The 20,777-nt window shown below is 42.3% G+C and overlaps 1 protein-coding gene across 3 annotated transcripts in view; it reads left to right on the forward strand.

The window, feature by feature from the left end:
- The window catches only part of ADAMTS14 (ADAM metallopeptidase with thrombospondin type 1 motif 14), a 158,405-nt gene that overhangs the window by 76,035 nt on the left and 61,593 nt on the right, over positions 1-20,777 (forward strand). For 2 of the 3 annotated variants that reach the window (XM_083148484.1, XM_083148486.1), the window contains exons 5-6: positions 13,082-13,165; positions 16,412-16,568. In XM_083148484.1, coding sequence (XP_083004610.1) covers positions 13,082-13,165; positions 16,412-16,568 — 241 coding nt within the window. The remainder of the gene's footprint in view (positions 1-13,081; positions 13,166-16,411; positions 16,569-20,777) is intronic. The other variant, XM_083148485.1, reaches the window with a different exon arrangement.

A 20,777-nucleotide genomic window follows, 5' to 3' on the forward strand; every position in this document is an offset into this window, starting at 1 on the left:
GCAAACGGCTATCACCCAGATAGTCTTTGCGCTTAGAAGCCCTCCAGCTAACACCGCAGGAAAGCCGGAAGAAGCGGCGAAAAGGTACCATCTTCATTGCAGGGTTAGATAGGGACAGCGCTTCAACGGAAACATACAAACGGCAATCTTACAAAAAATTCAAGTTTTCCCCAGAAGGGCCTAAACATTTTTACTAACTTTTTTCCTTCCTTACAGGTACCACTTATCAATAATTTCATCCCCAATATTTATATATATTTTTATATTTCTATACACAGCCCTACTCTCCTCCCTTTTTTATTATACCTCCAGTAAACAAAAATCACCATTTTTAGCGCTCTTAACAGAAATCCAAGTATTACAAACCCATAGGAGCTGCTGAACATATCAAGCGCGGAAACCAAATAATTTTCCTTAACAGATGGCAGTGTTTCAGAGCTGCACAAACACTAGACATATATTTATATATATATATATATATATATATATATATATATATATATATAGATGACTAGACATATATAGATGTTAAGCGTGTGTGGGGGTGTGGGGGGGGGCATCAATATTTATCTTGCCTCCGGGCAACTGGGACAAACTTATGCCACTGACTGTAAGTCATTGGTTTGCTTATTCATTTATGTACTGTGTAATTTGGCAAAGAGGATCCCTTGTGGCACCATATGAATACTGTATAATAATTATAGCTGCCCATGATTCCATTTTACAGGTATATGCAGTGTACTGCAATTACTGTAGTCTTGTCAATTAAAAGCAGGTAACACTTGACTTGAGTAGGAAAGTGTCATCCACATTTATTAGAAATAACTTAGTAATTCACAATATTTTTGCCTTACAGCACTGAGGTCATGGGTTCCACTCCCACTCGATGGCCCCAACCGTGTGGAGTTTGTATACTCTTCCTGTGCTTGCATGGGTACTCTGGTTTCCTCCCACAATACAAAAATATACTGGTAGGTTAATTGGATCCCCCCAAAAATTAACCCTAGAATGTTTGTGTGTGTGTACATTTGGTAGAGAATATAGATTGTTAGCTCCACTGGGGCAAGGACTGATGTGAATGTTCAAATATGCTATGTAAAGCGCTGCGGAATAATGTGCGCTATATAAATAACTGGTATTAATAAATACATCAATAATATAAAAAAATACAGTACATAAAAGCACTTATTCTGGTTCACTTGCAAAGGCAAATTCCTACAAAAAAAAAAATCCGAAATATTCTAAAAAACAACTGTTTTTGGAATATTTCGGATAAGAGATCTCCGGATACGGGTGACTCTACCTGTATAATTTATTTTTTTACAAAAATAGTGTTAAATGCTTGGAACAACCTTTTTTTGGGAAATGTACTACTACAATAGATGAACCTATGGGAGAATAAACTTCTCTGGGAACTAATACTTTACTCTTTAGATTTTATTAGCATGACATGAGTTTTACTAACACAAAACATCCCCTGCAGACAGCTTGTTTTTCCTCGTTATGACCCTTCAGTGCTGGATGGGATTTTATGGTCATCATGTGATGGTCTATACAAATGGCTTCTCTGAAGACATTGGGAGGCTACTTAGAGCCTGATTCAGGCCTGCTCGCTAGGCTGCGTATATTCCCTGCCTAGCGAGCAGGTAAATGCCGCCCCCTTTAGTACAGGAACAAGTCACTCCTTTTGAATGAATCTGACAAACAAAGCCTGCAAAGAGTGGTGAGGACAGCAGAGAGGATTATTGGGATGTTACTACTACTTAAGTAGGGTCAAGAAGCGAGCTGGGAAGATAGTGGCGGACAAACTTCACCCTGGCCATAACTTGCTGATATTCTCCCATCAGGTAGACCCTTCAGGTCCATCACTGCCAAGTCGTCAAGAACCGCAAAAAGCTTGTTCCCGACAGCTATTCAGCTATTGAACAATGTACTCTAAGATACTGCTAATCTAAACACCTAACTGCTCTGTCTAACCTTGCAAATCATAACATGTGAATTGTCATTTGTATGTGCAACTGATGCAATGTATGTATGTCCTGTTATCCCTCTTGTACCATGCTTGAAGCTGCAATGTATCCACAAAAAATTCCTAGTATACGAGAGTATACATGGCCAATAAAGTGATTCTGAGTCTGATTTTGACAATACCTGAGGTTTGCTTCAGGCCTATACTGTACAAGTTACTTCCTGGCAGCCAGGAATTGTCACTTTACCAGTTTCTCTGAACCATTTTCTCTGAACCTGTAGCACCAAAGTCAAATTACTTGTATTTTAACTTTTTCTTTGTCTGTCTACCATTCTGACTCTTAGGCGGAATATTACCGCCCAGGATCACATTGTAAAATGCGATCCCAACGGCGGGATGTATCATCCCTGATGCGCAGGGACAGGGCTCAGAAAGGAGCCTGTCCCTGTGCTGTGCCAGGCGCCGGGGGGTCTGCGCATGTTCTGGATGACTACGTTGCTGTATTTTAGCATCTTTGGCTCTGCATGACTACTGTCCTAAATCATTTGTCCCGAACATATGTCCGGGAGCTTCTGCAGATAGTTCTACTTTCTCCTATACATAGAAAGCATCTTTCTCACTATCACCACCTGTTGAACTGTACAAATCTCATCAGCTTTCATAGAGGATGGTCTATACAAGTGTTTTGTTTTTTTCCTTCTCGCAAAACTATCCACTGTCAGGGCCGCCATTATGGGGGTCTAGGAGTACATGAGTCCCAGGCCTGGACAGGAATTGGGCCTGGGTGGCAGTAGTTAGCACTGGGCTGCCAGAGTAGATTTTTTCAAGAAAAAGTGCCTAGCGCACGATGCGCGGTATTGCCGCTATTGCAAGGTCCCTGCAGGATCTATTTACCCCATCCTGCATCCCCCCAGTAGCCGGAGAAGTCGGAAGAAGCCTGTCAATCACCAACGGGAGCAAGAGCCGCAAGCGGGAGGACACAGCAGTCAGGCATGTACCCACCCTGCACACTCTCCTCCAGCATGAGGCTGCTGCTGGCACCTTTCAGCACCAGCCTATGTGCACATGGCGGGCTGCAAGAGGAGGCAGAGAGATGCTCCTTGCTCCCTGCCATGCCAGGGACAAGCAGCGCCGGTGCTGGGCTGCATGTCTGGTGGGCTGCAGCAGCAGGAGTCAGGGAGGGAGGCCGTTCCTTGCTCCCAGCTGTAGCAGGCTGCTTTGACGGAGCTGAACAAGCACACTGCTAATTAAGGGAAATTAGCTAAAAGGTAAGCTGCCTTTGGGGAGGAATAATGGAAAATTGTTGTAATGGGGTGGTGGATAGGGTGGAGGATATTGTAAGGGGTGTAATGATGCTAATACAGACTACCTGAACCTGCCACCTACAACATTTGCCACACAGACATGCACCATATCCCTTACCAGACCTCACCCACTTACCCTATTCCCTGCCAGGCTTCACCCAACACCCACTTACCCTGTCCCTTATTGGACCTCACCGCCTACGTATGTGCTCGACTTTTCCCATATGGGGACCCTGCCCATTTTTGGCAGTCCCAGGCCCCACAATTTGTGATGGCAGCCCTGTCCACTGTTGCCATTGCTTTCCAGATTATCCACTATGCAATGCAGTACAAACTCTTCATCTCACCTATAAAGCTCTAAGCTGGGGATGTTTGAAGCAATGAAAAGAGTGGAAAAGTGGGCCATCGAGGAGTTGTCCATGGTAACCAGTCAATTATGAAGTAACATTGATCAAGTGATTTCTATAAATCTATATGTAGCAGCTCATTCCCACTTACAGGACTTACAGGACATGTTGCTCCCAACCTCAGGAATTCACCATTATGCTTACTCTGACTATGCATTATCTCCACATCTTTAAACGCACCCTAAGTAATCACATTCTCATAAAAGCCTTCCAGCCCTCCCCCAAACCTAGTACCCTCTATAGCCTACTTTTTCTTAATGAGTATCTCCTCTGTTGTAGTTCCGGTTGATAGATCTACAGTGTCTTGAGAGACAGTTAATAGGTCTAGTCCAAAAGGCCGACATGCTATAGGTCAACAGGGTCAAAATGTTGACATGAATAATGTTGACACATGACAAGGGCAACATGTTTTTTTCATGATTTGTTTTTAAAACCGGGCTTGTTCTTGCATCATCCATGTCTGCACAGAGGGAGAATATAATAGCGTAGAAAAGCACCAAGCCCAAAGCATGGCCCGCGAGGGTATGACTTACACCAGTGGTGGCCAACCCGAGGCTCTTGAGCCTCATGCGGCTCTCCCCCTTGTCAATTGTGGCTCCTGCTCCCACTGCTGCCCGCCGCCCACCGTCCGTCCCAGTCCCCACTGCTCCCAGTTCCCTGAATCCCTTCTCCTTCTGAGGGGAGGAGAGCGCGCATTGTGCATCTCTCCTACCCCTTACTGTGCATCCTTGTGACTGGGCCGTGGCCAGCAGCCAATCAGGAGCCGGCCAGCGAGCTTTGATTGGTGGACATACCAGTCACAGGGAAGTGAGAGGGGAAGGAGACGTGCGCTGTGCTGTGCTTGTGTGCTCTCCTCCCCTCCCCTCGGTGACATGACAGGAGTCGGACTGCAGGGGGACGCCAGACTGTCCTCTCCCTGCCCGGCAGCAGATGCAACAACGGTGAGTGCTGCTGCTGGGAAATTTGCACTGTGGGGGCATAATAGTTTGTGGCACTGTGGGGGCATACCAGCTTTCTGGCGCCGTAGGGGCATACCCCGCACTGTGTGGTGCATACCTGGCACCGTGGGGGGCATATGTGTATCTGGCACTATTGGGGGCATATGTATATATGGCACTGCACTATTGGAGGCATATTTGTATCACACCCACCCAAGGGGTCAAAATACACTACACCCCTTTTTTTGGCGCATGCGCCTTCGGCGCGCGCATGATGTCGGCTCTTTAGCTTGACTACCGATATTTTTCTGCTCTTTACCTCTGACCGGTTGGCCATCCCTGACTTACACTATTTGGGGGTCCATATCGACAGTTGTCGACATTGAAACCAAAAAATTGTAAAAACCTCATATTGACTTTTTCATGTGTCTATCTTTTTTCATGTCGACATTTTGACACTGTCATATTTCCCATGTCCATCTTTTGACCTATTGCATTTTGACCTTTTGAGGTAGACCTATTGACTGTATATCTAGACACTGTCTTATCTAATAATCCAAACCCTTCTTTTATACATCTCCATTCTCTTGTGTCCTCCTAAACTTACAATCTACTTTACCAACACAACACCTTCACCTTTGTTCAGCTCTTAGCCACTGATCTCCACTCCTCTGTAATCTATCTTCCTTCCACTGCTCTGTTATTGATTGCTTCTTCCTATTTCCTTGGCATGGGCTCATCTTCCTCTGATTAAATCACTGTATGTTGAAACCTGCCAAACCAAATTTACCTGTGGATGTTCTAGCACTAAATTAATCTTCAAAAATAGGTCATTAATTTTTTTCAAGATTGAAGCCAATGATACAACTTTGCCATGGAGAACACATTGTTCAATCTGGAGTCACATCTAATTACTGTGGACGTATTCTTGCTGCTTGGACATCTGTCTTTCAATCCTCATTGAGCTCTAACTACTTGGACTTAATTAAGTTTAACAAGTGAAAATATTAAAGAAATAAGACATTTGTGAGCGTGATCTGCTTCAGCTACCTGGGGAAATTTACTAAGACGTGAGTTGTATTTCACATGGGATGTTGCTATGGGCAACAATCACATACTTTCTATTATATTCTAGAGGTGCTAAAAAAATGAGAAGTAGTTTATGATTGGTTGCCCATAGCAACATCCCATGTGAAATACAACTCACATTTTAGTACATTTCCCCCTCTACTGTATGTCTAATTAGTGCCTAGATTATGAGATTTTTTTTATATCAAGTGGTCAACATTATTGTTGTTATTATTATTATTATTATTATCATATGATTTTAATTTTATACAACAGCTGAAACCATTTATATTTGCTAAGATTCTTTTCATTAGAATTAATTAAAAGCATTATTTTAAAATAACTATTTGACTCATCCTGTTATCTTTTTGCATTGAAATTCTTAATCCAAGAGCTGCTACAGGTTCAGTCCATGCTGATTTGCTCACTGTTCTATCAATCATTATCATCAGTACATATTTTGCACCCAGCATCCTGCACCAACAACTAATATGCCCCCTGACAAGCACTTATGTGTCTTTGTTGTGGCGTCACATCAGCCCCCCAATGCAAAGTCACTTTGGGCTATATTCAGTGTGACCGGCAAGGGGGTTAAATGGCAGGGATTGCCAAAAACAAGTGACCCTCGCCGTTTAACCCCCGTGCCGGCTGCTCACCCTATTCTACGTTCCAGGGGAACCTTGCTATCAGATGACGGTGAGGATTCCCCCAAATAGCAGGGAGCCCTCTGCATTTAGCCGTAAACCTTGCTGCATATGCTGTTTCCCCATCACTAGAAAAACCTAGCAAGGTGAAAACGGCGTCGGCAGGGGGTCAGTTGAATACACCCCTTTGTCTCATTAGACCACTCATTTATTGATTGTGAAACATTAAAAAGTCTTGGACACTATGGAGGTTATTCAGACCCGCTCGTTGCAGGCCGAATTTGCTCCCCCGTCTGATGTTAGGGGTTTGCGCATGAGCATATATGCGCATGTGCAAACCCCTGGAGCGACTGCCTTCTACGAGTTTCACACTTGCCGGGGCGTTCACTCCAGGATGGGAGGGCAGCCTAGTGAACAGGACTGAATCAGGCCCTATTGGCGGTATTCAATAGGGGCCGATTTTGTGCCTAGCTGAAAAATCAGTACTTTTAGATTTACCCTATCCAATTTTAGTGCAAATTTTTTGTCTAGGTGAAAAATTTGGCACTGGCGAAAAACATGTAGACTGGAAAACTAGGCAGTGATCCAGGTGTTTTCGCCCATATTCAGGTGAAATTGTGAGTGTTTTTGCACCTTTTTTAAGTCTTTATTCAACCCCCCCCCCAAAAAAAAGGTGTAAAGGCATGAAAAAAAGACAAAAAAGGAGGTGAAAACACCCGCAATTGAATACAATATTGTTAAAATAGCCCCATTTTTCACCTTGTGTGAAAAAACAGGGCTAATTGAATACACCCCTTTGTCTGGCAGCTCACAGAGAAATAAGAAATGCTTCCTTGGATGAACGGTTACTGGTATTCCTTGTTGACATTCTGCTACTTACAATATCTCATTCTAGTACTTGAGATCCTAGAGAGAGATCCAATATTGTCAGTGGCTTCAGGTTTCTGTATATGTCTTTCCACGAGTCTGAAAATATTACAGTATGAGCATTTGAGTGTCTGGAGAGCAATTTCTTTGATTTGTGGGGGGGGGGGGGGGGGGAATCTAAGGGTTACTGTCAGAGGAAGACTGATAGACGCTGCACAAACGGTTGTTTTTATTGAATGTGGAGAACAGTTGCCTTGCCACCCACTTTATTTGTATTTTAGCACTTTTAAATGATGATATGTATAAATGTATGTATGAATGTCTGTATTTATATATATAGTAATAGCATTTTAGTTTCCTTTTTGTCAACTCACTTTTCCATGATATATATAAAAATTGATTGTAGATATCAAATATACAGGACAAGTTCTCAAGCATATTCCAAAGTACAGACATACTGCAATGCCTTGCTATGATTCAAGTGATATAACTGATTTAATTTATATGGAGTGCCTTATTATGTTTGCAATTTTTATTAAATATCCTCAATTATAGTTGTTTATCCATTAATTACTTCATACGCCCTCTGAACCTTTCTTTCTTTTTCCATTTCTAATGTTGGATCCCATCAGGGGATCCTCAGAGGTGCTGCTTTAATTGTAAAGAGGGATATATCCTTTAGAATGTAAGCTCTCACAAGCAGGGCCCTCTCTCCTCATGTGCCTTTCTTGAATATATAAACCTCTGCCACCCTGATAATTGCTTCAGTGTCCTGTCCCCTGGTGCAACTATCCATATTAACCATGTACTTGTCCTAAGCTGTCTTGTGCTGTAATTCGTTATGTGTTTCTGATTATAACTATGCTCTGTAAAGCGCTGCAGAATCTGTGTGCGCTATATAAGAAACTGTTAATAAATAATAAATAAATATATATTGGGGATATATACATATATATAAACAGATTGCGGTTCGGCACTCCAAACAACCCAATTTAGGGCATTATTCAGATCTGAGCTCAGTACAAATTTGTTTGAAAAATGTTTCTGTACAGAGTAAATACTGGATGCATTATTTTTACACTGCAATTTATATTTCAGTTTCAGCACACCCCACCCAAATTTAACTCTCTTTGCACATGTTTCATCTGCCCCGCCTGCAGTGCACATGGTTTTGCCCATTTTCCAAACAAATTTGTACTGAGCTCAGATCTGAATAAGGCCCTTAGTGTCATTTCACTGTATTGTGGCAAAAAAAAAAAAAAAAAAACATTTCTTTAGGTGTTTCAGGTCAATATAGTGTCAAGTTCTACAACAGCTGGCTCCGTCTGCAATTGAACTAGTGCCAGTTATTTCCTTGCAGCGTGGCTCCGTTGTGGGAGCTGGTATATTTCATGTGCTAGTGTGAATTGTGTTGTACCTTCTAGCTGAGACTCTGTTACCACTGAAAGCAATAACCCATCACTGTTGTGCTCTGAGTAGAAATAAGAACATTGTATTATTGCATATAACTGATATCCCCTCTGGGAAACCGTAACCTGCAGGTGTTTTTCTCATCAAGACACAAAGGTTGTTTCATTTCAGTTTCTTGCAGGATAGAGGTCCTTGGAGGGAAAGTATACAAATGTTTCAGCTAGGCAGATAAGAGGCCGGGCAAAATGAACAGTGGTTGGTCTGTTAAAATAATATATTTCCTGTTTTTTCTTTTGCTAAGGGCTCATACTCAGGGGCGTTGAAAAGCTAGGCCTGTTAAAAGTGTAGACAAAACCATGCACTTTGTCCTTTCTTTAGCTATTAGATCCAAGGGTGTTCTCAAATTTTCCCTGCAGCACAATGGGCCTGATTCAGATCTGCACGCTAGGCGGCGTGTTTTTGCAGCCTTGCGAACAGCTTAACGCCACCCCGGTGAATGATCGCCCTCCCCTCCTCATAAATCCATGTGCAGGGATATGAATGGATGTTTACGCATACACATCTGTTCACTGTGCCTGACACTCGCAGCCGCCTGACCCAGGAGTCACGCGGCGGCTGCACATATGCACGCAATTTCTTGGTGAGCGCCGACACCATACGCATTACCCAAACAGGCAAGGGTACACTGTCAAATGGTTGACATGGACAAAGATTGACAAAAGCAAAATGCTGACACAGAAATGGCTGACACGTGAAAAGGTCAACATGTGTTTTTCATGGGGTGTTTTGGTGTCAGTTTGTAGAAATCGTCACATGGAATCCAAATTAGTCTACCGTGTCCCCTGCTACAGCCTCTCCAGTACAGCTGTGCACAGAACACTTTACTGTTCCCAATTGGAGTCCATGTGGATGGCAAAGTATTAAAAATCCATCATTACATTATTCTGTTATAATTCTGAAGTATTAGTCTTAAAATGACAGGGAGGCACAACCATAAGTTACAGTTCAATAAAGTATATTCAATATAAATGCAGTGGAAATGTAGCTAATAGAGTAAAAACATTCAGGGCATCTTACCAGAACGGTTTGTCTTGGGCAAAGCATTGTACAGGTCCAACCAACCCATCCACAGGCAAAATGTAGGCCCACATTATCTCTCCACTTGCTACGATACAGCGATGGGCTGTCAGCACCTGAATGGTGGATAGCTCCAGCAATCCACCAATCAGCATGCTTACAGTTATTCACTATCTTGCTGCAGGCATGGAGGCACATAGAGAATGCTGCCTTGTGTGTAATTGACAATCAGAGGCACCGGGCAATCATTTCTACCTTCCTCCTATGATGATCCGGCCCTGACATGATTCCTAATGTGCCTGGCTTTATACAGATTTCATCCTTCATTAATAAAGCACATTCTGGCCCATCTCCGGTTTCCTTTTACCAATTAAATGGTATTGTCTGTTTTTGCATCCTTCAGCGAAATGCAAGTGCTTCCATGATAGAGAGAAAAGGCATTATATAGCCAAACAGTAGCACAATGTTATAGCCACCATTAGTATTTTCAGTAGTTGCCAGCTCAGAGCCCTGCAGGGGTGGACTGGAGTCTTATAGAACACAAATCTGCTTGTAAGGTGTTTGTGCGGTTTTTGGAAATAATATTTGTTTTTTTTTTTATGCAAATGATCAGTTACTGTTATCATTATACTAATATATATAGATTGTAAGCACTCAGAATCAGGGCCCTCTTATGCTCTTCCTAACTACACTTACATATATGGTACTTGTTTCCTAGCACGGCCACACCGATTTACATCGGGGTGGTCGTGTCGGAAAAATCGGGTCGATCGCATCGCATGCGATTTGGTCGCATGCGATGCGATCGACGCGACCGACCGATTTTTGACCTGATTTTTTTTTTTGATGAAATGTAAATCGGGTCCCTGGGACCCGATTTTACATTGGATTCAGTGTAAAAATATTCCCAACACCCCCCAAATTTAACGGCGTACACCCCACCCCACGATAGACGCCAACCCGAAGCGTGGCGAGCGCAGCGAGCCCGCGAGGGGCGGCGGTGCGCGTCCTCCGACCTTTTCATACCCCCACTATCCACGTCGGCGTGGAGTTGAGAATAGAATAGTGTGGCGAGCGCAGCGAGCCACCGAGCCCGAAGCGTGGCGAGGGGACGCGGATACCTTCACAGGTAAACGCGTCCCTTTGCGGACTTCACAGGTGTCCGCGTCGCCACGGACACCTGTGAAGCCCGCCAAGGGACGCGTATAACTGTGAAGGTATCCGCGTCCCCTCGCGGGGCTCGCTGCGCTCGCCACGCTTCGGGCTCGGTGGCTCGCTGCGCTCGCCACACTATTCTATTCTCAACTCCACGCCGACGTGGATAGTAGGGGAATGAAAAGGTCGGAGGACGCGCACCGCCGCCCCTCGCGGGCTCGCTGCGCTCGCCACGCTTCGGGTTGGCGTCTATCGTGGGGTGACGACGGGGACATCTATAATGTGAAATGGGTCATATTGGCCCATTTCACATTTTTCACATTTTTTTCACTATTTCAATGTAAAAAAATATTTTTACATTGAACCCGATGGAAAAATCGGGGGCATCGCGTCGTGACCATTGTTAATGGTCCCGACCGACGCGATGCCCCCGATATTTTACCTTTCCCGACACGTTTCAATGTTAAAATATTTTTTAACATTGAAGCCTATGGGGAAATCGCGGGCATCGCGTCGGTCGCGTCGGGACCATTGTTAATGGTCCCGACCGACGCGATGCCCCCGATATTTTGTCCTAGCCGGCCAAATGGACCTGATTTCAAAGGAAATCGGGTCCATCGGGGTAATCGTGTACCTTAACTTAAGGTACACGATTACTCCAGATTGTGGCCGTGCTAGGAAACAAGTACCACATATATTATTACCTCCTCACTGTTTTGGGTCTAATCACTCATAATGCAGCAGTATTCATAAACCTTGCCTTTGGTCTGCAATGTGTTCTACTATAACTAACCTGGTGTCTATTTTTTTATACTGTTCCTGTTTATGTACATTGTAACACACAATAATGTCATCTATATATGTCTAGTGTCCGTGCAGCCAGTGGCATAACTATAAATTTAGCTCCCCCCTGCCAAAAAATGTATGCCCCCGCTGCCCCTGCCTTCTTTAGTAAAACATAACAGTGGTGCAGACTGGTTACCTGGGGCACTGTGCGGAACCATGTGTAGTGCTGCAGCTCCCCAGGAGTGCCGTATGCCCATGCTGACATACTGTAGCCTTCCTTCACCAAGGACCAACCGACGATACTAGCGGCTGGAAGTGTGTGCGGGCAATGACACCAACCACCCCAAGGCGCAGAGGAGGCGAGGACACTGGGGCAAGGGGGGCTGTCATCTATGGTATGCAGCTACAGTACACAGTCACTGCCGCCCACTACTAATGAGTGACAGCAAACTGTGTATTCGTACAGGACAGCAGGTTTTTTTCAGTTTGCCCAGAGACCACTGGCTCTCCCAAGCCACAGCTGGGGCTGCCACACTATAGTTACGCCACTGCATGCGGCTCTGAAACACTGCTATCTGTTGGCAGGGAGTGAAACTACATCTACTAGCTTTGGAAGCATTCGCTTTGAGCGGGCTTACACTGCCATCTGTTGGCAGCAAGTGAAACTACTGTACATCTACTAGCTTTCCAAACATTTGCTTCAAGCGAACTTGCTAGTAAACAATAACTATATACTTAACACAAATGATTTAAATACATGTATTCAATATGAACAGCTTAATAAAGACCTAAGTGCAAGGACATCATTCGTTTTTATGAATTGCAGGCTTCCTCTTTGAAATAGACATAATGTGAAATGGTCCCTTTGACTGCATTCTGTATTCCACCAGAATTTCCTAACACTTTTCTATTAACTTTCCAGTTAGGCCTCAGAAAGGTTTGCAGTCTGATAAAACAAGTTTTATAATAGGGGAAGAACTGTAAGTGTGTATATTTATGTATCTATGGAGACATCAGACAGTCTGTCCTCTGATATGTGTTTCTTTATTTGGCGTTAACATCTTTCGAGGCAGCTTCATCCCTCATTCACCAAGAGCACAATTGGAACTATGTTCTAGGAATGAAAAGGCAAAAGTCACTGGGATATGTGATACCCCCATCTCGAAGGAAGGGGATTCCATATTGCTAGCTGTCCTTTCTTCTTTAACACTACATAGAGGCACAGTTATTGCACAATAAAAGGGCCCACAACCTTGTGCCTCACAGTAAACACTTATTAGAAATGTAGTCAGTACCAGGCTCTTTATATAACTTTGAAAACAGGATAAATCAAGGTGACAGCTTCTTTTTTTACATATCATTTAGTTTTACCACAATATCATATACAATGCAAATAGTTGTCTGATTTGTCATTTTTAATATATTCCTGCTATTAAAATATATATATTTTTTCCAGGTAGATGAAATTTACCACGACGAGTCTTTGGGTGTCCACATCAATATAGTGCTGGTCCGAATTATTATGGTAGGATACAGACAGGTAAGACATAAGAAATTGGATGTGTTTGTAAAATGATTAAGTTACTGTAGAACATTGGTACTCCTCAGTTAAGGTGCAGCCTCCAAACAGGATACCGGATCTCTCTTTTCACAATTCACTTGCAGTTTTCTTTCTGTCTGGGTGGTGGCTAACTATTCACAGTCATCTGCTACTTTACTACTTTGTTGTTCAATCGAACAACCTCATCTCTCTCCCAATTCACCAACACCATTTCCCTTCTTCCACCACTGCTGTTTCATCAAACACGATCTCTCTCCTATGCCATCAACACCATCTATCTTCCAATCCATTCACACCATCTTCCTCCCACCACCAACACTGTCTCATTCTTGGTCAACACACTGCATTGCCCCCATTCCAACAACTTCAATGTATCTCCCTGTGCAATGTTCCAGTTTTATAAAAGTACTGACTTAGGGCCAGATGTACTAAGCTTCAAAAGTGATCAAATGGAGAGTGATAAACAACCAACCAATCATCTCCTGCCTGACATTTTTCAAACACAGCCTGTGACATGACAGGTAGGAGCTGATTGTCTGGCTGATTATCACTCTCCATTTTATCACTTTTGAAGCTTAGTGCATCTGGCCCTTAAGCTATCAAGAATAACTCTAATTATTATGTGAAACATATAACAGTTGGATTGCAGAAGATAAACAGCACAAGATGGAAAAACAATAATAATTCTGATATCAGGTAGTGATTGGCAGCAGTGTCAGGTAGTGATTGGCAGTGATTGAAGACCCTCTCGGCATGCTCTGAGCTCTAGATCATTAGAGAAAGTGGAACATATATTTTTTAAAAAAAATTATACTTAATTTTGTTATTTATATATGTTTATTAGTTAGTGGAGCTCAGAAGGTTCTGCAATTCAGCATTTGCTAGATCCTGATTAGATGTTGATTGAGATCAATGGGCTTTGAATATTGAAACAGTAAATTTTGCCAAGGAGACAAAACGGCAATAAAATCAAGGGTATGATCTGTTAGCATAGGATGCCCCATCCTTTAATCATCCTTTAATCTTCGCTTACTCAGAGGGATTGTAGATCTAAGTTTGACTATTGAAAATGGATACGGCTGCACAGGCAACAGGTTTTGTGCTGGCATCAGTGATCTGATCCATTTTGGGACTGATTCTGAGTAGAACACCTTATATTCCATATGTTTATTCCGTTGCATAATATCAATTAAGTCTTCATATACCAACTTTAGATTTTATTTTCTCCTTTCTGTTTGCTGGAAATCACTGGAAATTTCTCATACTGGGAAAATAGTTTCTCTCATAGTCTAAGTCTAACTATCAAAGACTTGGATAAAAGAAGTAGCATCTTACTGTGAAAATTCTTTATGAAGATGCCATGCTATTTATACACTTACCCGCTGAGTCCCTGTTTCATCGTTTCATCTTGCAGATACAGTGTTTCTCTTATATACTTATTCATTTCTGAATGTTATAAGTAATCGTTATACATAAATGAACTTGTTGTATTGTAGTAAGATATTAAATCCTGGGGGATTCATTATTTACCAGCGGCTGAAAACATTTGTGAAGACTATCATGAACATTCACGCTACAAATGATGTAATCCTTACTGCTCTGCCCAGAAACTATCTAGAATGATGCAGTCTGTAATGTAACAGAAATGTATATGTTGTTACAGCTAGGACTGCAGGTGAAAGGGCCATGGCAGGGGTTCCCACATTTTTTTGATTCACGGCACCCTAGAGTACAAGAATTGTATTCCCGGCACCCCCTAGGCCAAACGTTTGTTATCGGGTATTTCAGGGAAAAAAAATAATTAAATAAGTTGGGCTTACATGTCATCCTTAGATCTAGTTATGTGATCAGGAACTTGATTTACTTCAATTCATCCACATATTTTATAACTGAAAGTTATAATTGGAAGTCGCAAGCGCTAATTTTCCTTATTACATTGACCATAAATAGTTTGAATTGGTCCTGAACTCAGGGCACCCCTGCAAGTGCTCCGCGGCACCCCTGGGAGCCATGGCACACAGTTTGGGAACCACTGGGTTATGGTATAAAGTGTTGACAGTGTCTAGGTCGATAGTCAATAGGTTGACACCAAAACGTTGACACAATCAAAAGATTGACATGAAAATGGTCAACACATGAATAGGTTGACAGGAGTTTTTTGTGTCAATTTGTAGCTTTCATCACGTGGCTCTCTTTGCTCGCCTGTTTTGTAACCTTCTTATGTGAATCAGCTCTCTCCACACTTTACATTCATATATTTTTTGCAAACAATATGTACAGTATTCCATACCCTCGGATAATTGTTTTGAAGTATGTGCCCTAGAGTATTCAGATTTTTCATGGTACGCCTAGGCCAAAAGTAAAAAAATAAAAATGAATTAAATTGTGCATAGTGGTAATGCTTAGCGCCAGTGACGTGGTGGCGGACAAGATAGTGCTTCTGTTTTTCCACATACTTTATGATTGGCAGCCACCAGCTCTGCTTTTACCATACCACATTGGCCATAAATAATTTCAATTGGTCCTGGACCACCAATCTTTGAGATCCCTTAAAAAGCCCCACTGCACCTCAGGGTGACATGGCAGTATGGGTACTATTGCCCTAGGCAACAAATGCTAATATAAACAGGATCAGGTGGATAGGTGGATGTAGGGGCAGGCAAGAGGTACTAGCATAATATGATGGTGAGGAGTGTTCACTAGGTTGACATTGACAAACGCTCGACATGCACTAAGTTGACAGTGACAAAAAGATCAACACATGCTTTTCATGTTTTTTTGGGTGTCAATTAGCTTGCTTTGCTTGCCATGCTTCAGGCCAGATACCTACCTCCTCCACTACCTCTATGCTTGGACCACTATACTGTTCCCAATCGGAGTCCACATGGATGGTAAGCCATGATAATGTCCCACAAAATGGGAAAAATCTCAAAAATGCATGTTGACCTTTGTCAACCATTGCCATGTCGATCTTTTCTCAGTGCCGACTTAGTGCATTTTTCTCAGTGTAAACCTGTTGACTGTCTACCTAGACATTGTCGTGAGCCATCCGGTTACCGATGGTAAGCTTGGTGCCTCCTGCACAACACAAGTAACTATTCTAATATGGTACTACTCAATATATCCTCTAATTGTGAAATACTTAAGATAGAAAGGGTCTGTCACACTACAGAAAATATTTGGTGCTGAAATATATTCCGATATGGTCTTGTGTTTTATTTTCAGTCAGTCAGTCTTATAGAACGTGGAAACCCATCAAGGAGCCTTGAACAAGTCTGCCGCTGGGCCCATTCCCAGCAGCGTTCAGATCCGGATCATGCTGAGCACCATGACCATGCCGTGTTTCTCACCAGGCAAGATTTTGGTCCTGCAGGTATGCAAGGTACTGTATTTTGTATGATGTCAGCCAAGTATGTGCAGCATGCTCAATGAGATTGAACACTGTGGTTTGGCATTGTGCTTTCCTGGTGTCTAGTGGAATGTGTACCAGTTGGCAGCCACAATAGTGTTAATGACTGACAAAGCTCGATTAATGAACCACTAAGCTTATTTGCTGTTTCGTTTATGTGAAAAACTGCTATTAATGTTCACACACACATTTGTACAAGTAGCTTATCAGAACAGTGATATTAGAAACAAAGCTATTATTAGGCATGGGGGAATGGGGGGGGGGTGGGGGGGGGGCACCAGAGAGAGTCTTGTCAGGTATTGCACTGCTCTGAAGAGCTTAGCTACCTGTTGCCATAAAAGAGCTGATAACAGCAGATAACAGAGAACAATAGCATGCCCTTAACTACACAGAAGGTGTGGGGACTGTTACTTTTACTGTATATATCAGTGAAATTATTAGTAACCATTATAGGCAGTATTAGGGAATTTGTATTTGTTCATTTAGTAGTCTATTAGACACATTGAGATTTATTATCTCCTAATATAAAACATTTGTCAAGATTGAATGAGGTTTCGTGGTACCACTGCCATTATCCTAATTGCTTTGCCCAGACAGTTTTTCTAATAATGTATAATGTGTATAATATAGAAATGTTTTTGATACACTAGTCGCTGTGTATATAGCTAGGACATCATGGAAAAGTTGTCTCTCTTCTACATGTGGTTATAAGGGCCTACTAGAAAACTGACAAAATGATGTCAGGCGGGAGGTGCAATAAGTAGGACTGCAGCAGTGTAGAGAGGCTAAGCTGGTGGGCAATCCTTAGGATCGCTGATCATAGCTACCCCCAGGCAGATGCAGGGCTGGATTTTCCACAAGGCAACCTAGGGTATGCCTCAGACCCAGCAGGTAACAATAAAATCTGTCACAAAGGCGAGCTTCTAATTAAATGTTTTACAGAGGCTCAGGAACGAGGCTCAGACCAGATATGCTATTTTTCAACATGGCAGTTAGAGCTGATTGGCTGGTATCTCTTCATTTTATCACTTTTCAAGCTTAGTACTTCTGCCCCATTATCACTAATACTGGATTTGAGCTCCATTACTGTGCCTACAAGCTCAGACTCTGGCTCTCCAAGAATGAGCATGAGTAGCAGTTACACATTTCCCCCTTTGTGTCCTCTTTCCCACACTTCCCCAGAAGCTGTCAAAATTAATTATTATTATTATTATTATTATTATTATTATTATTGGGATCACTACCAATATACTGTAACTAGTTAAAAGTCTGTCAAAATGACGGCTTATTCCCTATCTTTTCCTACCTCCAGACTCTGCCTTAACAGCTCCCTCTTTCCATATCCAGCAAGATATCTAGCAAGTTTGAATCAGATAATTTTGCTTTCACTTTCTGTTAAGGAGTAAGTTGGTTTGTCAAGTGGCCTCTAGTGGTTACTGGCAGTACTGCACCTCAGAGGTGATGAGTTATATATATATATATATATATATATATATATATATAAATAGGGGGTAATTTACTATGCTTGAATGGGTATGAATAGGCATTCACAGGGAGCATGGCGTGCGAAGGCAGGGTCGGGGGTCACCCATGGGAATGCCCAGCATTTCATATGACGTCAGCCACCCGCCCTGTCTTTGTCCCGGCAGGCGCAAATAAAAGTCAGTCTCCACTCACTTTTATTTGCGAGCCCAGGAGAAATCATTTGATGGTCGGCGACCATCAAATGATTTCTCCTGCAGCAGACACATGCGAGGGGATGTGTCTTTGGTACTGGGAATATGGGTTTCTCTTTACTTGCTGTCTTTCAGGTCACTGCCTCCTGCATATTACTCATAATGATGTAATATGAAAGATTAACTGTTACAAAATAGTCCATATGCATAAAGATGTATTATACCAATAGAGTAGAAGATGAATGTGAGGCTGTAGAAAACAAGACCTGCTACACGTTACCTAGTCCAAGTGTTATGGTGATACTGGGGCAGATGTATTAAGCCTTAACAAGAGATAAATGCAAGGGTGATAAGGAGAGATAAACGTTCAGCCAATCACCTGCTAACTGACTTTTTTCAAACACAGCCTGTAACATGGCAGGCAGCAGGTGATTGGCTGGACGTTTATCTCTCTTGCATTTATCTCTTGTTAAGGCTTAATACATCTGCCCCAATGCTGGAAATACAGAAACATGACAGGGCATCTTCTCAACAACAACTTATTCGTGTACTTGTCCCGCTCGCTATGCAGCTTGCCTAATCTTTGGCCTGCTAACTTCTGTGATTGTCTATTGTGGAAATAATCTCACATTCCACAAATGACACACTTGGCCATAAGTCATGATTTTATTTAGGCTATTGGGAAAGTTATCACTTGCAAAGTTTCAATTTAACTTTTACATGGCTCTTTACATTTCATTTTACAATTCTTAGTGGGGTATTCAATTCCCGCCCCTATTTCCGATGGAGGAAATAGCGGCAGGCAGCTATTCAGTGCTGTCTTACCAGACAGCACCGAAGAGGCCCCCTTTTCACCGATCGGCAGGTGGGACATTGAATCCAGCCTGGCGATATGCTGTCAAGCAAAAACGAAAATGGGTTAGGGTCATGGCTGTCAGGACGGATCGACAGTTGTGATCTGGGATTGAATACCCCCTTTAGTCTTTCATTAAATATCTTTTTTTTATTTGTTATTGATTGGTAAGGTTTCCATGGGCTTCCTGTCCAAACAGGGGGCATATATAAAACTGTGACATTCAAGGGGGCTAAAAGAAATCTAATTAAAAGTAACACAAGTTAAAGTAATGGGACAGCCCTGCTTTCGATAGTAGGAAAAGGGAAGAGCTGACACTAAGGAGTGAGTGTTGCTCAGAGTGGACGTTGTATGATGTAAAAGAAAGAATGACAAAGAGGAGGGCAGGTGGGTTAGAGGAATTTGATTAGTACAAACATGAGGAATTGATGAATACTAATGCAGGAGATGGAATCAGTGAATAGTGCAGAGATTCTCAAGGCACCATAACTGTCCAAGTATATCCATGCTTGGCCACAGGTGACTTATGTAGTATGTCGGTCAATTTGATTTAACCATCTGTGGGAGCCATGAGTATCTTTAAAACCTGGACTGTATAAGTGCACACACACTGGGCGATATATTGGCTATTCGATTGAATGGCCAATATATCAACGGACCATCGGCCAGTGTGTACCATCGATATATCTGTGAACGGCGTCGTTCACAGATATCTCGCATTGGCTGTGCAACACAGCCGATTCCCAATATATAGCACCTTGTTGTGACTTATTCTTCATCATTTGGAGTGCCGCCATCCTTCTACAGATATATATACAGTATATATCTAAAGATATATTGGCGCATCGTTCCGTGTGTATGGGCGATCCATGGACCACCTATACAGCCGCTATAGGAACTTCCGGGGGTTGGCAGCTCACTGTCAATCACATGCGTCCATCCAGTTTTGATGTCAATTACGGCGGATCGGGCAGTGTTTGTGTGGAGACTATGCTCCACGATCTGTCTGTAGATTTATCTGTAGATCAATTGTTCTGCAGATATATCTACTAGTGTGTGCCCAGTGTATGGGTTCCTTGATCATGTTTGGGAAGCTCTGGAATACAATGAATTTAAATTGGTCAGATTTACTATTGGTAAAAAAAGCTGAAAGTCTTTCCAGGTATCAATTTTTTTTCTTTTTTCGATATTGTTAGTACATAAATGTACATAAAAGGAAACAGTACAAGAAAAAACAATGTATAGTAATTGAGGTTTGTAAAATTAAGTTATTATAGTTCTATCCAATCTAAAAGTTCCAATAATGGAAACTATTCATAAAATGAGCATTCATGAAAATGAGTTATGTTAAATTGTTATGAATGCCAGGATGGTTTAACTACCATATAAAATCATATTGGTAGACAAAATGCCATTATACTGTAAAAGTTGTATATTAAGTGCCTGATTCAGAGCTGCTGGGAAAACCACGCAAATGTATCTTCAGTTGCTATACAACTAGCCTTAATATGCCTTGTGATGTGAGATGTATGGTGCAAGTGAGCCGTGCCAAGGGGTGTAGCCCAACTACTTTTCTATAAATTTGCACTGCCGTTATTGCACTTATTCGCACTGCCGATACAGTGAAACACTACTTAATCTATACCAGAGACA

The sequence above is a fragment of the Crinia signifera genome, chromosome 6 (genome assembly GCF_055691185.1).
Source record: "Crinia signifera chromosome 6, ASM5569118v1, whole genome shotgun sequence".
Lineage (NCBI taxonomy): Eukaryota > Metazoa > Chordata > Amphibia > Anura > Myobatrachidae > Crinia > Crinia signifera.